A 16535-nucleotide genomic window follows, 5' to 3' on the forward strand; every position below is an offset into this window, starting at 1 on the left:
CTTCGATAGTGAGGGAGGATCACCTCTCTTTTGTCCTACTATCTCCCCCGGCATCCATCTTTTTCCTCGGTGGGAATATCAACATGGCAGAGACTAGTGTGCTAAGCAATCAGCATGATATGCAATTCAGAAATATTCATTCAGCCTTTCATGAGATGCAATTGATTGAGATAAGAAAATTTGGGATAGGAGAAGGGTCTTACCGCTGCAATTCAGTGACTCACTGATTGCTAGTACTTACCCTTTTACAATATTTCAATTTGGGCAAAAGAAATTCAGCCAATCAATTGGATTAGAGTAAACAAAGGCATCAATCAATGTATTCAGTCAATAGAATTCAAGTGTTATACTGAAATTTCAGATTGAAGCCTCTAATTCACTGATTGGAACTAATATGCATTAAGCAAGCATTGCATTCATGAATAGATGGATTCAAGCAAAGATTGGCTGAGAATTTGATGAATAATATTCGATTCTTTAATCTCTCAATCAAATGAATTAAGCTCAGCAATTGGATTAATGAGAGAGATTAAGAATTGAAGAGAAGTACCTTTGACATAGCTGAAGATGACTTGATCAATTCTCAAATGCTTGATAGAGCCCCCGGTTGTCCAATGTTGGTAAAATAATCCATAACGCTTGCTTATCCGGTGCTTAAGACCAATCTTGAAGCTTCAAATGCTTGAAATTGAAGCATTAAACCCGTTTCCCCCAAATTTTTGATCCATAGAAGCTCTTGATCTTCAATCTTTAACCATTCCGTGCTTAATCCTTGCAATTTGTTGAAGAATCCTTGCTGAAATGATTCCACGGGCCAAAAGGATGAAAAATCTTCAAGAAATTATTAAGAAATGAAAGCTTGGGCTGAAGCTTTCATGGCTGCCCATGGACTGTTCATGTAGGGTTTAGGAAGAGCTGAAGAATCCTTGAATGAAGCTGAGAGCCTTAATCTTGCTGAAGATTATGATTGAAATAGACCAGGAACAATGCCAAGGCTGAGGGGAAGCAAGCTGAGCAAGAGGCAGGGCTGGAATCAGCCCGAAAATTGCGCCGCAATTTTCGGGGCTGCTTCTGGCTCCATGGCTGCAGCAAACCTGAGCAATCTTATGCTCATACTGAAGGTCTTGAACAGGGGAATCTATTCCATATGATAGTTGGCCAAGAAACTCAGGGTTTTGAGAGAGATGAACTGATCTTTAGGACTGATCTTCCATGAAACCTGCAGGAAACTCCAGGAAAGGGGAAAGAGAAACCCCTCTTTTCAAAGTAACCACAGTTTGTTCCCAAACTAGGCCCGGTTAACCATCCTTTACCCTAGTTACCTTCAATTTTGCATAAAATTTGATGATGTCCAACCATTTAAGCCTTTACCCGCCATATCTGACCTTGGATATCTCCAGATGTAGTCTCTTACTAACTGTAGGTGTCCTGCAGCACTCCACTAGTCACTGTCTTGTACCATTTTTGTCTGAAATTGGTTTTGAAATAGGAAAATGGGACTGAAAATGAAAGAAAATAATGGATCAAAGACTCAAGCTCTGATACCACTTGTCAGAGAGAGAACCAAGGAGAGAGAGAGGAGAGAGAATACTGCAGAGGAGAGAGAAAGACTGCAGGAAGAGAGAGAATAAGAGTGACGAGGAGAGAGAAAGACTAGATTTAGAGAGAGAAAGACAAGAAAGAAAGGGAAGCCATAGAAGCTGTGAGCAAGAAGGGAGAGAAAGACTGTAATTGTATTAATATGTCAAAAAGATGTGGAAAATTACATCTTCTCTCCTTTTATACCAATGTCAGTGTGACATGGCATAATATCAGCATTATTAACACTTATTTGCTATTCCTAGCTTTTTACAAATTATTGTTAAATCGGATTATTACCATCTTTTCCGAGGAGGATTGGTTTCATATTACATGTCCTTCCGCATCTAAAACTACCTCTTCTCGCATCACATGTATTATAGGTTATGGTCTCCATGATAACTTATAACCATAGTCTACACATTACTTGGAGTAACAAAAGAGAGACTAGCAGAATGTAAAGCATACGTACTTTGCACTATTCTGATGTAAGCAAAAACATTGGATAGGCCATTGTGCCCATGACATGAGTCCCCTTTTGGCTAGGAGCTCCAAATTCTTGCCAGTCTTAAGCCCCAACTCCATGCACCATCATTCCATCTACAAATTTCAGTCATTGGAATGGTATGCCAAGGGTAATAGAGGAGTATTACCAAGTGAATTTGGTGAAGATGGATGGCCCACTTCCTCTAATGGTGAGCAACTTCCCTTTTAACCCTAGAGGATGACTCAAGATACCACTTCAAACCCTCTAAGGAGCAAGAAATTGATGCCGTGGGAACAAGCTCCAAGGTGAATTGCTTTGTGAGCATAGTTTTCCCCATGCATTTACATATGTCGAATGCATACAGGTATGGAAGTACAATTGGAGTATGGTTCGGCTCATAGGCCTGAAACATACATGGCCCTAATTTTGCGTGTAAAAAATCTAAAAAAATAGAACATTCAACACATTTTTAACTCCAAACTTGGAACTTCAAACCAATATAACTTATTAACTTTGGATTCATAAAGATCAAACTTTAAAGCTTCACTGTCACAATGTCAAGTATGGAATGGTAAAAGATTTATCCCAAATTTTTTATGAAAAAAGAAGTCAAGAATTGAATGGTAAAAGCTTACCCACATTTTGATACCCAATGTGGGAATCCAACTTTGTTGGTGAGGTTGGTTGAGACTTTGAAAATGGTTTTGCACACTCCTAAATGCGAAGCATTCTAAAGCAAGGCTTTGCTAAGAGTCAAGAGCAATTGGCTTTGCTAACACGGAAGGAAAGGCTAGGGCAAAGATAGAGAAATGTAAATGTACAAAACATGATAAACACAATATGATGAATGCTCAACAAAGATGTGAGTATATATAGATTAAGAGTGATAGGAGGACTGAGGTAGATGTGAGCTGAGAGTGGTGTCTAAGATGCCGAGAACAGTTAGCGGATATAGTCAAGTCATGTGTGAGTTTGTGCATGTCCCAATGGGCTAGGAATATCTCTTTTCATTGTGATGAGATGCTGAGAACTATTAACGGATATAATCAGTTCATGTGTGAGTCTATGCATGTCCCAATGAGTTGGGCACATTTCTTTTCACTATGATATGGTCGCCAAATTTTAGGTGTCTATTGTATGGCTGACTTGTACATTATTGGCCCCAGATTTATGGCAGACATGTTCATGTTTGTAGCCTATTTATAGGCTGGCACTCCCTCCTCCAATTTGTATCGCTCTGCATACTTCCACAGCAGGATTCATCGGAGAGAGGGACCCGGCACCACTACTGACATAGCTGGTGGCTCACATTGTTTTTGTGTTGTCTCATGTCTTAGTATATGGATTCCATTTCCCAAGCATCTCTTTTCTTCTAAATCCTTTGTGCATTGTTATTCTTTTCTTTGCAGTGTTTCTCCTCTCTGTTCTCTCGTGTTATGTAATCTATTACAGCAATTTTCTACGCTTCCATCGCTGCACCCACTTTTGACATGGTATCAAAGTTTAGGTTGGGGTCCTGCTCCTATTTAGTATTAGACATCCGTGTTAGGTCCTATGGTTGTGATTTCTTCTACTACAAATTTGCATTTTACGATGTCTGCTGCTGATTGGACCTGTCCTAAACTGCTGCCAGGTTCTTCAGCCTGATCACCGCCTACTGCCAATTTTCAGCCTGTTTTGTGTTTACAGGCTGAGGTGACTTGTTTCCATGCAAGACGACTGGATTTAATGCTGTCCCTGCCTCCATTTTTGTGCTCAGCATCTACATTTTGATTTTCTGCTCCTGTGCATACATGAGTCAGGCAAGCGATTATGCCACATGGCAACCACGATGATTATCACTGATTATTCATATTTTATGATCAGTTGACAACATTTATGATCATGTCAGCCAGTTTGCTGGCCACCCGCATTATTTTATTGCTTTGTTTCATGCTGTTTATGCCCACTAGGCTGCCTGCCCTCATCACTTGTTTTTTCACATGTGGGAGAGAGAGAGACCAGCTTGAGGAGAGACTGTGACAGCCCCTTGTATATCTGACCTCTTCACTTCAAAATTCATTGACCGCAGATTTCTGCATTCTTCTATCTCTTTTCTTTCTCCCTCTTCTCTCATGTTCATTGACTTTCAGTCTTGTCCATACACTTTCGCATTCGCTAAACTCTGACAAAGGAAACCCCACCCTAGACCTTGTGCACCTATATAGAAAAATAGATGAGACTTGACTGCCCCACCTCACCACCCTCTCACACTCCTCTCGCAGCAGAAAATTGTGAGGGATGATGTGCATCACCTGTACTAGTAAGCGGGAAGGGAGGCCCCTACAGCCATCACCAAGATCCCATGGTTGGAGCCTCCGAACTTGGACTTGTAGATGAGGAAGACTCATTAATAGATTCGTCATTCGTCGGCATTATTTGCTCCATCGCCTTTGGCAAAGCTGCTAATGTCTTGCAATCCTTCCGAAAATATCCCTTCTTGCCTCCAACATAACACTCATAGATGAGTAAACAATGTTTGCAATCTGATCATCAATAGATGAAAGCACAAGAGCCATGATGAGGGAGATACAGAGAAGATGAACTTACACAAAGGATCTTGAGGGATAGAGTTGTGCCAACAAAATAGACTCACAACAGTTTCAAGAGTTCAAGCAATGAAGATAGCATATGGAGAAAGGATCAATAGTAACCAACGCATAGTGAAAAGAACATGACAATTAGATACACAAGAACCCTTTGTAAAGCTGAGCAATGTATCACACATGAGCTCATTCAAAAACAAGACACCTGCTGCAAAAAGAGATCAAACAGGAAAGAATGTATCAAAACACAGCCAATACAACACAAACCACAAAGTTTGCAGCCACTAGAGATAGAAACCAGCCTGAAAGCACTATCACCCAGCTCAAAATTCCCAAAATTAACAGAAAAATGTATAACTCCTCCTAAGAGAACATACTGCACCAACTGTAGCCTAAGAATGCTAGTCCATGGGATAACTAATCTCTAACACCCCCTCTCAGATCCTAGACATGGCATAAGACTCACGGATCTAGAGTGTTGTCAAAGAAGAACCTAAGAAAGCGCCTTTGTAAATAAATTTGCCAAATTATACTTTGTCTTGCAATAAACCACATCAATAGTCTCATCCACGATCTTCTCTCGAATGAAATGGTACTATATCTCAATGTACTTTGACCTAGCATGAAACACAAGCCAAAGCAATTGCAACTCTCAATGTCACAATGAAGGGTCGTAGGACCTATCTACATACAGCCAAGCTCTCCTAGTAACTTCCGAAGCCACTTTGACTCACATGTGGTAGAAGACACCGCTCTATACTCTACCTCTACGGAAAAAAGGGCAATTGTGGGCTACTTTTTGCTATTCCACAAGATAACACCTACATTGAAAGTCCAACAATATCCTATCGTTCACCTCTGTCGGTTAACATCTCCAACCCAATCCGAATCCGTCCAGCCTATAAGAACCAAAGCCGAATCACCAATACATGTTCCATAATGAATGCCAAGATCAAAGGTTCCCCTCAAGAACTGCAAAATCCTCATAACACCCTTTTAATGAACCACCTTGGGTTCACTCATGAACCCAATCAATAAAGCCACCGGAAAGCACAAATCAAGTGGAGTGTTAAGAATCCATATCAAGGACCCATCAACTATCTATAGTGGGAAGCATCCGCCACTGTTGAATCTGCATGGATCATAGCCTTTTATTCAGATCCATAGGAGTAGAAATGACATTACATCCCTCAATCTCAAACATGGTCAAAAGCTCCTGCACATACCATTGCTGAAAAACGAAACTTCCCCTCGAAGTCTACCAAACCTCATGACCTAAAAAGGAATGGAAAAGGCCCATATCCATCAGCTTGAACACCTAATGTAGTGCCTCCATTATCTACTTGACCTTGTAAGCATGGTCACCTATCAAGATAAGATCATCCACATAAAGCACGAACGACGCATGCCCTCCAATTGAGGTGTAGACACACAACTAGTGGTTAAAAGAGAAACCGATACCCCAACTTCCCTTGGAGAAACGAGTCTTTCTTCTTGTTCCAAGCATATGGAGCCTCTTTGAGGCCATAAAGAGCCTTCTTTAACTTGTACACCTATCCATCTAATGAGGAAAAGCAAGGAGGCTACTCAACATAGATCTTCTCCTTCAAATCACCAATAAGGAAAGCAGACTTCACATCAAGTTGATTAACCAACCATCTCTTATGGATGGCTAAGACAAGAACGGCCCTAATGGTAACCATCTGAGTTGTAGGTGGAAAGGTGTCATGGAAATCCACCCCTAGCCGCTATGCAAAGCCCTTTGCAATGAACCACACCTTGTGCTTATCCGGAGTACCATCATTGTGGTATTTGGTCTTAAGACCCATTTAACAACAATCACATTCCTATAAACGGCATAGGGACAAGATCCTAAATGCCATACCGCTCAATAGCATCCAACTCCTTCTCCATAGCCTTCTTCCAATATTGTGACTACAAAGCATCCTTCATGGAGGTGGGCTCCCTATCTTGCATGGCATGGGTCATCAAACAATAGTTAATGCATACAAGCCTAGTGAATGTACCCAGTTCCTCCAAAACACCGCACGCCATCTTGTGGCTACCACTCCTTGAGAACTCTTTCAATCCTTGAATCACGGAGTGTATCATGAGCCCAACAAGGAGAAAACCCCTACTCCCCTTGCCCCTCTCCTTCCATCGAAGTCTTTGGAAGATCCACCGGGGCTAACTCAATGGGTGTATCCATTGGTGAAACAATCTCCTCCTTCACAGAGGGTGGAACCTCAATAGGCAAAGACTCTGAAGGCATTGGACCAGGTGCCCAATTGTTGGATCTCCAAGAACGAGATGATCAACACCCCCCTCTACCACTAGAAACTCCACAAATCGAACATCTCGACTCGTATACACCTCCTGGGAAGCGCAATCATAAAGCTTGTATCCTTGGAATTGCGAGCTATATCCCAAGAATACTTATTTCTTGGAAGCCAACTTAAACTTATACCTCTTCTAATTTAGGATGTGAATATAGGCATCACACTTGAATACCCTGAAATGAGAAACATCCAGCTTTTGTCCAAAGTAAGCCTCAAAAAGAATCATACCAACCATGGCCGAGATAGGGGATCGATTAAAATGGATAGTAGTGGCCACTGCTTCAGCCCATTGACACTAAGGTGCCTGTCGATACTCCATCATAGTCCGCACCATCTCAATCACACAATGATCCTTCCACTCCAATATGACATTCTCCTGAGGAGTATTTGTGTTGGCAAACTCCTGGTAAATGCCAGGATCTGCACAAAAACAAGTTAGCTCTTGTTCCCCCTTCCTTGTCGAAATGCAAGGTCATGAGTTTCCTGCCATACCCATTCTCTTCAAAGATCAACCAATCCTTAAAATGTGAGAATGCTTTTGACTTCAATACCAAGAAATGCACCCACATCATCTGTTGAAGGATATTGCTAGGGTTTGCACTGAGGACACACAAAGTGTACGACCACATCAGAAACACAAAGAGACAGACACAGACACAGAGGGAAAAACTCAAACCCAAAAAGCAAAACTCAAAACTCAAACACAAAAACTCAAACACAAACAGAAGAAGGGATAGAGAGAACACAACTCTGAAGTGAATGAATATTGTAAATGAATGTAAGAATGTACAGTGTGCTCAAGGGCAGAGCAATGTCGGAGTGTGACATCCACCCAACGAATCCCAAGTCTGTGACCACCAATCGGAGTGTAGGAGTGCTGAATAGTGAATGGCAGCAGGCTGATCACCAAAACGCAGCAGTCTAGCGGCTGGAAACTGATAAATGCAGCAGTGTACCACCGATCAGAGACTGAAAACTGTGCACTGTCGGCTGTAAAGTGCACGCTGAAACAATGTCTGAGAGTGTCAGGGCTTGCAATGCTGAAAACGCATGTTGGCTGACCCTGGAGATGATGGACAGCAGGCTGAACAGTAGTTTGGGATAGTCTGGACTCTGGAGCAGTAGCTACCAGCTGAGAGCTATCGCCTATAGCAATGGATAGGCTGAAGATAATGTGGCTGCAGTCGATGATGGCTGGACAGCAGATGGAGGTGGTCTGGAAACTAGGTGCCGACAGCAACAGAGAGTGTGTGGGCTGCTGTAACCTACAAACAAGGATAATGGCTAAATGGGGGTAGCCTATCTATTTATAGATGTGGAAGGGCGCCCAAAAAATTAGGGTTTCCACTAAACTCTCTCGAACTGCTCCCCGTTTTAGGGTTTCCACTGAACTCTCTGAAACCGCTCCCCGTTGTAGGGTTTTTATAAAAGAGCATTTTTAGTGTGTTTTGGAGCAGTTTAAGAGGCTAATCAGCAAGTAATGCATATTTTAGCTCAACATCATCCTACTAAACTCATCAACAACAAGCATAAAATACAATTTCACCTTAAAGGACTTCGTCCTCACGGATCCACAAAAGTCCATCAAAACAAGCTCCAAGGGCTCCTTAGCCTATCATGAAGCCTTGCTCCCGTTTTAGGGTTTCCACTGAACTCTCTGAAACCGCTCCCCGTTGTAGGGTTTTATCTAAAGAGCATTTTTAGTGTGTTTTGGGGCAGTTTAAGAGGCTAATCAGCAAGTAATGCATATTTTAGCTCAACATCATCCTACTAAACTCATCAACAACAAGCATAAAATACAATTTCACCTTAAAGGACTTCGTCCCTCATGGAACCACAGAAGTCCATCAAAACAAGCTCCAAGGGCTCCTTAGCCTATCATGAAGCCTTGCTACTAGGAATAGCATCTCTATGCTTCTTGCCACAAATGCAAGATACACATGATGGGTGGCTCACCCAAATCTCTAGCAACCACGCACGAGCTGCCTTCCGAAGGTACTTATAAGTCAGGTGGCCAAACTGAGCATACCAAAGCTTAGCCTAAGTCTATTAAGAAAAAAGAAAAGAAGAAAAGGCAAAAGAAGACCGCATCTTATAGACTCCATTCTCCTCATGTCTTGCACAGAAAACCTATCGAGATATGCCATCAAGAACTTGGAAGAAGCCTTTATCAAACTTGACTCTGAAACAAAGAGCACAAATCTTGCCACTAAAAGGAGATGCTACCCTGGACTTGACACATAGAGCACCTTTGATGTGTGGGCATCACCTTGCCCATGTAGAATCAATTGCATATCACCCTTTCCTTTAATAGGGACCAAAGAACTGTCACCAATAAGAATTTTCCCATGCATCGAACACATACGAGCAATCCCATTTGAAAGAGGAGTTATGTGGCGAGAAGCGTCACTATCCATATCCACTCACAAGACTATGGGGCCATCGCCGCTGCATCAGTGGCCGTTGGAGGAACATCCTCTATCACCTCCAAATGGAGAAAGGCAACCGATGAAGGAGCAGCCACCACTCCCAAGTCCTTTGTAGTCTTCTCCTTTTTAATGCCGTTCTTGTCCTTGTCGGGGCAATCTTTCTTTCAATGACCTGTCTTGCCACAAATGTGGCAAGTAGAGTCCTTGGCTTTATCTTATTTGGACTTCTTGTCCTTTTTCTTCTTATTGTTTTTCCCCTTCTATTGGGAAGACCGACCGGTCAAAGCCTCCGACTTGAGAGCACTTTGACCTTTGAGTAGTTCCTCTTGGTCCAAGACCATAAGAACCAACTCCTTGCAATTAAGGGTCTCTATCTGCCCTGAAGCAATCAAGGCAAAAGTAGAATACACTTAATCAGGGTGGTAACTGAGAGAGAAGAGTTATCACCATGTCCTCCAAGGTAATCACCTTCCTTGCATTTTGGACCTGCATCTGCGATTATTGAAGCTTATTGACATGCTCTTCTATAGCAAAAGACTTGTTAGGACTTAAAAGTCCTCATTTGAACCTCCTGTGGCACTCGCTTCATCATAGTCATCCGATTGTACATTTGATCTAGCTCCAACCATTCTCCCAAGCCACAGTCAAGTGCTCGATTATATAAGTAATGATAGCTAGAGTGCAAGAGAGAAAGAGGAAAGAATCGATGTGGGCATTCAATTTGTCTCAATGTGCCTGTACCTTCATTACCTCATCTTCACATCTGCAAAAAGCTCGAAGGCATCACGGGTTGCAGGGCAATCTACAGCCACGAGCTCTGCCAAATCATAAGACCCTAGTATAGCAAGCATCATTACGTGCCAAATGCGATAATTCTCCCCATCGAGCTTCTGATCCAAAGGAAGACAGACCATAATAGCATGAAACTTAGCGCCAATTTCAGTCAACATTGTAAATGGAATGACCTACACAAAAACAGGGGCAATTCCCCTCTGACTCCACACATAGTGCCATTGCGTATTAGGGCTTCCTCCACTCGTCCTCAAAGAGAGTCGCCCAGTGGAGACAATGAGAACTCAAAATCTACTCCAAAAGGCTGAAAAAGCAGCCTTTTCTCCTTTACCAACAGCAAAAACCTGCAATCATCTCAGCCTCCATAGGCTGAAAACGCAAACTTTTTTTGTGAAGAATCCTCCCCATCAGGTCTGCCCCCAATCAATCAGCCCTTTTACACTACTATGATACAATGTCACTGTGCAATGAATGCGGAAGCATATGGACAAGATTGAAAGACAATGAACACGAGAGAAGAGGGGGAGAGAAAAGAGACAAAAGAATGCAGAAATCTGCAGTCAATGAATGCTGAAATGAAAAGGGCTGATATACAAGGGGCTGTTGAAGTATCTCCTCGAGCTAGTCTCTCTTTCCAACACCTAAAAAGACGAGTGATGAGGGGAGCATGAAACAAAGCAATACAATCATGCAGGTGGACAGCAAACTGGCCAACCTGATCATAAATGCTACCGACTAATAATAAAACACTAAAATAATCTACGATAATCATCCTCGCTGCCATGTGCCATAATTGCATGCCTGTTGACTCATGTCTGACCTGCCCGAGAGCTGGTGAGTCCATCTAATGACTGCTTGAAATGCCCAAATTTGACAGGAAAAATGCGTACCTCCTCCCAAGAGAACTAACTACACAAACTATAGCCTGAGAATGCTAGTCCAAGAGATGACTAATCTCTAACATCCTTGACGCATCGACCAAAATCTAGCAAGTTGAAAATCCTAGAGCTAAGATTGACATCCAAGTTCATGATGAGTTGTTTGACAAAGAGTGAGATTGGCTCCTACTCTAAGTTCACATGAAAGGATACTTTGGTAGTCTAGCCAAAGGCAGGAAATCCATGGTCATTTATGCACTGTAGCATTGATGTGACAAGATGGTCACATGTGCTACTTCAAAGGTATTATTAACAAACACAAAGAGTTGCTATGATTCTTCTTTATTTTCAGGAGCTAATATAATCAACATAGACATCAAGTTCTTTCCAAGGCACCTTGGTGGTGGTTTGTGCACCTACCACTTGGGTATCCATCATCCTATTCTAATGGTCATTATTATATGTACTATGATGCATCATCATCACTCTATATTGTATTGTACCACATGACCCACGATCTGAGAGAGGGTGTTAGCAGATATAGTTGATTCTTGCGTGAGTCTATCCATGTCCCAATGGGCAGGGCACATTTCTTTTCACTATGATGTGGTCGCCAAAAATGTTCATCCAGGTTCATGATGAGCTGTTTGACAAAGAGCTGTATCAGATTTCAAGTTGAAGGCTTGCTCCTGCCTGGTGTCAACCATTTGAGGTGTGCTGGTGCTGATTTATTCTGCTGCAAAATCTGTGTTTCAATCTCTGCTGCTGATTGGACCTGTCTTGACTACTACGCCTAATTTACAGCCTAGGCGACCATCTACTGAGGCAAAACAACTGGGGCAGATGGTTGAGATGGTATTCAAGACGGATCCCAATACACAGCAGCAGTCCACCAAGAATGATGATGACATGGACAGTAGTAGAGCAAGTGAATGGCAGTCCTCCAAGCGACAGAATGTTGGTGAAGACTCCAAGGTGGTAAAACACAGGAATGCTGGCTGAAACACAGCCTAATTGATGGCAGCGGATGAAGATAATGATGATGTCAGCTGTGCATGTCCCGGCTGCTATAAACGCAGCTTGCACAGCAGAAAACTCAGAGAGCAGCAGCTCGAAAAGATGGTGACATGGCTGGGCACCGGGCGACAGGCTGGAAGATGTTGGCAATGACTCTTCGAGAAAAGGCGGCAACTTCAGTAGGTTGGCTGCAGCCTCTGGAGGTCATGGCAGCAGCTGAGCAGCAGGGTGGCACCTCCAAATAGCAAGTAGGCAGCCCCTAAAGAGGGCATGGATAGCAAGTGGGTGTGAAATGGCCGGTGGCTGAAGCAAAGTGATGGCAATGATGAGGGATGAGGATGGATGCCCAAAACATGTTATTAGATAGTAGATTTTTGGGCATTTCTTCTTTGTCCCAAACAAAACTTCTATTTCACGAATAATTATTTTTGGGGCTGTTTTTGTGGAGTAAAACTAGGCCCAAATGCATGATAAATCTTTGGTAATTGAGTCCTTTAATGTTACTTGCTCTATATAAAATGCACCCACAAAACAATCCCCCATAGTTTTGTTTAGTCTTGTTCCCATGTTCTTCTAGATAAGGTATCAAGTTACTTGAGCGTATGGTTCCCCTCTCAAGATTTTAGCAACTTTTAAATGTTTGGAATGATCCCTACTCCTTCAAGGAGATTCTTCCAATTCTTTTCTTGGATTGCATAATGGGCACCCTGAACCATCTGGAAATCCTGCAATCATGTGGCCTTTGGTGATTCTGTTGTTGATTCTTTTGTTGCCCTTAATGATCTCTATAGCACTTTATGATATCTCCACAAAATTGACTGAGTTGAGAATTCTATTTTTTCAAGTATTTTAACAATGTTTGTGTTCAAGCTAAGCATCGCCTTCTTTATACACTACCATAATTCAAAACTATAGTTTCACCCAATAAAGAAAGTGTGTCTTATCTCAAGAAAAAAGAAACAAAAAAGAGAAGTTAGAACTGAACTAATCCAAGGATAATGGCACGTTTCAATTTACAGGCCCCATCATCTCTTCACCTGCTACAACATAACACCATCAATGCCTTAAGAATCAGGTTTTGTTTTTATCAGGTTCCTTCTTATACACTTATTTGCCATGAGAAGGCATTTTGTCAAGCCAAGCACTCAATAATAAAAACCACAGTAATGTTAATTGATTTAACCTTTTATATTCTTGTTCCAGCAATTACCATTTTTTAAAGCAAAATATTTGACTAAAACCTAGACCTTATTACAAAGAATGGCCAAGAACATCTTGCACCTGACAATAGTTGAATATCAAGTATTACAACTTCCAAAACTGCATCAAGAGAGACAAACTTCTTCTCAAAAATCGAGTCAATGGTGATGATATTTGGCAACCGACTATGAAGTTGTTTTCGCTTTCTATAAACATCCATTTTAGGAAATTCACAATCATTGCGCTCTTTGGATTTTTGACTCCTTCCAACCCTTGAACATTCCAACCAAGCCTGATATAACAATGCCTATCAAAGTGAGTCACAAAAAAATGCAGAATCTATGTCAAGGTAAAAAAGTAAGTTGTGCATTTGTAATAATGACATTGCTTTCAAGTCCTTGAACTAGTTTTGATTTCTAATGATTAGACACTAAATCAATTGCAATGTAAATGTTGCATACATCAGGGCTCTTGGTCTTTGAAGCTCCTATAAGCAAAAAAGCAAGTCAGCTAGTTAATGGCCAAACATCCATTCAAGGCTTCAAAACCTCTGCCCAAGCAGCAAGGTCACTGTGAAACATAATCCTTGCAGCAAAAAGTTTCAACATTGTGTATGAAGCCAATGAAATTTTGACAAAAACTATCATATTCATTAATGTGACTGTTCTCAGTAATGAAGATCAAGATTTAAGGGACCAGTGTATTGAATCTAGTGTTCTATTGATCTAATATTAACCACTTTTACCACACTAAGCTTAGGAGTTTTAAGGTAGCATTCATTAATTGCACTAATTCTGTAGCAAAAAGAAATAACCAAATGCTTGATGGCAAGTCAAGAGTCTACAACACAATCCCATATACTGAATCTCAATCTCAATCACCACTGAATTGGAGAAGGATGTGGATTGTGACTAAATATGGGAAGAATATCTATGGATATACTTGATGCCAAATCAAGATAATCAAATATGGATTGTGCTGCCGTGCTTTGTTTAGGGGTGGTCAAGGCCTTTCAAGACTGGCTATGGATTCTCTACAAACAAAGTAACAACTTCTAGGGTGCTACGGCAGTTGTCTCTATGCATCAAGAGGTTAAGCTACACAAGGGAGAGCCAGTCAAGCATGTAAGTCTCATCATGTCTCTTGAATGAAGTTTTCGACATCCCCTTTGAGCCTATAGCTCTGCTGCATCAAGCAAGCCTTAAAACATTCTTCGTGTGCCCCATCTCCTTGAATGTCCAACTCAATGATACCAAGACCCAAACTATTCCCTGTTCAGACCCCATGGACCTTAAAGGTTCACATTGACCTAAGCCAACTTATCAAATTGGCTTGTGCTTAGACTTCAATCATTTTTTCAACAAGTGCAAAGTGAAACCTAGGTATGTTTTTGTCCCTATATTGTACAATATGCATGTATAATGTATCACAATACAGCCAATACTCATTAGATATCAATCTATGATGATACTCATGTTTAGTTTTGAGAGCTAAAAGAGGAAGTTCAAGTCCAAGCCTTGGTCTTAATGGGTTGCTAACTCCATTCTCCGATGGTGAGAGGGGGTAGCTTCTTCTCTTGATGCTTACAAGTATGGTCATGATCTTCATGTTCCTATATGTTTGAATGATTATTTGTTTGCATCTAGATGGTCATACTTGTAAGGGGGCACTTGGGCAAGTGAACAATTCCCCCATAGGGCATTGCTCAAGTGGCACCACTATACCTAGCATTTCATCTTATTTTACATGACAACTTGCATTACCCCTTGCATCTACCATGCATTGGCATTGTGTATATGTGAAATACACCCATTGAACAAATGAAAACTTATGAAAGTAAGTATCCCTTCAAAGTGAAAAACATTGCATTGTGTAAGCATACCCCCTTTTACCTCATCAAAGGATGATCAACTTGGATCTACCATATTCACATCAATTACCATTAGCAATCTCCCATGCCAATTCCTACTAGTGGTCATGGTCATTTCCTGCTTGCAAACCCTACACTAAGTCAATGAGAAACATTATGGGGTACTCTTTTAGGTCACTTTTGTTCTTATTGTCCTTTGTCTCTATTTTTGCTCCCCATCCATCTTTTTGACCCAAGACACCACCCGAGAGCATTTTTTGGGTTTCTTGAGGATTACGCCATCCGAGAGTATTTTGGATTTCTTACCTATTTATAGCCATACCTATTAGTTAGCCATTATTATGAAGAAATACCCTAATGCAATAACATGAATGAAAGCGTATGATAAAGCATAAACTCAAAAGAGCACACTTAGGGTTAAAGTAACTCGGAGACAATGAACATAGTGGAATCTAAATGAATAACTGAATAGTGAGTATACAATGCTCATGTAGCAAACAAACCATACACGAATGAAAACTATACCCCGAACTCTCATGTCTCGTGGACCGAGGCAAAGGTGTTGAACGCAGGAGAGTGTTGTACCCCTAACGAATCCCAAAACACAGCAAGCCAGCCTCCTAATGTCGAACAGCAGCAAATGCAAGTGTGTGGTGTCAAGGATCAGTGTCGGAAAGGTAAAGGAGATAGAAAAATGCAAACACAACAAGCTAATGATGACGTGGCATGCTGACGACAACAAAAACAAGTAAGATGACATGGCAGGCTGATGGTAATAAAAACTTAAGTCTGATGATGTGGCAATCCGTACAGCAGCCACCACAAATCACAAATGCAGCAATTCAATAGTTTGCTAGTTGTAGATGATCCAGTTGGTCAGTAAATGCAACAGAAATCGATGTAGGCTACACGATGGAGGCTCGAAACAGATGCCATATGGATGGAGACAGCAAACATGCAACTTTGGCTAAGATGTTCTCTGTGAATAAGCTGTAGACAAGGAAGCTAGAAGGTCTGAAATCTGCAAAAACAAGCTTGGATTGAATGGAGGACAACATGCCTATTTATAGAAAGTCTCGGGATGTTGTATCATGCACTATGTTAAAAATCTCTTGAACCATGCACCATTTTCGGGTTTTATTAATTAAGCATGTTTTGGGCTATTTAATTCAACATATAATGCCAAGCTTGGACTAAATGGAGGGCAACGTGCCTATTTATAGAAAGTCTCGGGATGTTGTATCATGCACCATTTTAAAAATCTCTTGAACTAAGCACCATTTTCAGGTTTTATTAATTAAGCATTTTTTGGACTATTTAAGTCACTAATTCAACATATAATGCTTTATGTTAGCTCAAC

The 16535-nt window shown here is 41.3% G+C and overlaps 1 protein-coding gene across 10 annotated transcripts in view; it reads right to left on the bottom strand.

The window, feature by feature from the left end:
• LOC148011081 (Nucleic acid-binding proteins superfamily) overlaps positions 1-16535 on the bottom strand; it is a 229967-nt gene that overhangs the window by 187912 nt on the left and 25520 nt on the right. For all 10 annotated transcript variants that reach the window (XR_015689510.1, XR_015689514.1, XR_015689512.1 and 7 more), the window contains one exon: positions 13387-13597. Coding sequence is in view for 4 of the 10 variants with exons in the window: in XM_087671737.1 (XP_087527863.1) it covers positions 13387-13597 (211 nt within the window). In the remaining 6 variants the exon portion in view is untranslated. The remainder of the gene's footprint in view (positions 1-13386; positions 13598-16535) is intronic.

This window comes from Lygodium microphyllum, chromosome 29, assembly GCF_053477565.2.
Source record: "Lygodium microphyllum isolate KBCC chromosome 29, Lygodium_microphyllum_v1.1.10, whole genome shotgun sequence".
Taxonomy (NCBI): domain Eukaryota; kingdom Viridiplantae; phylum Streptophyta; class Polypodiopsida; order Schizaeales; family Lygodiaceae; genus Lygodium; species Lygodium microphyllum.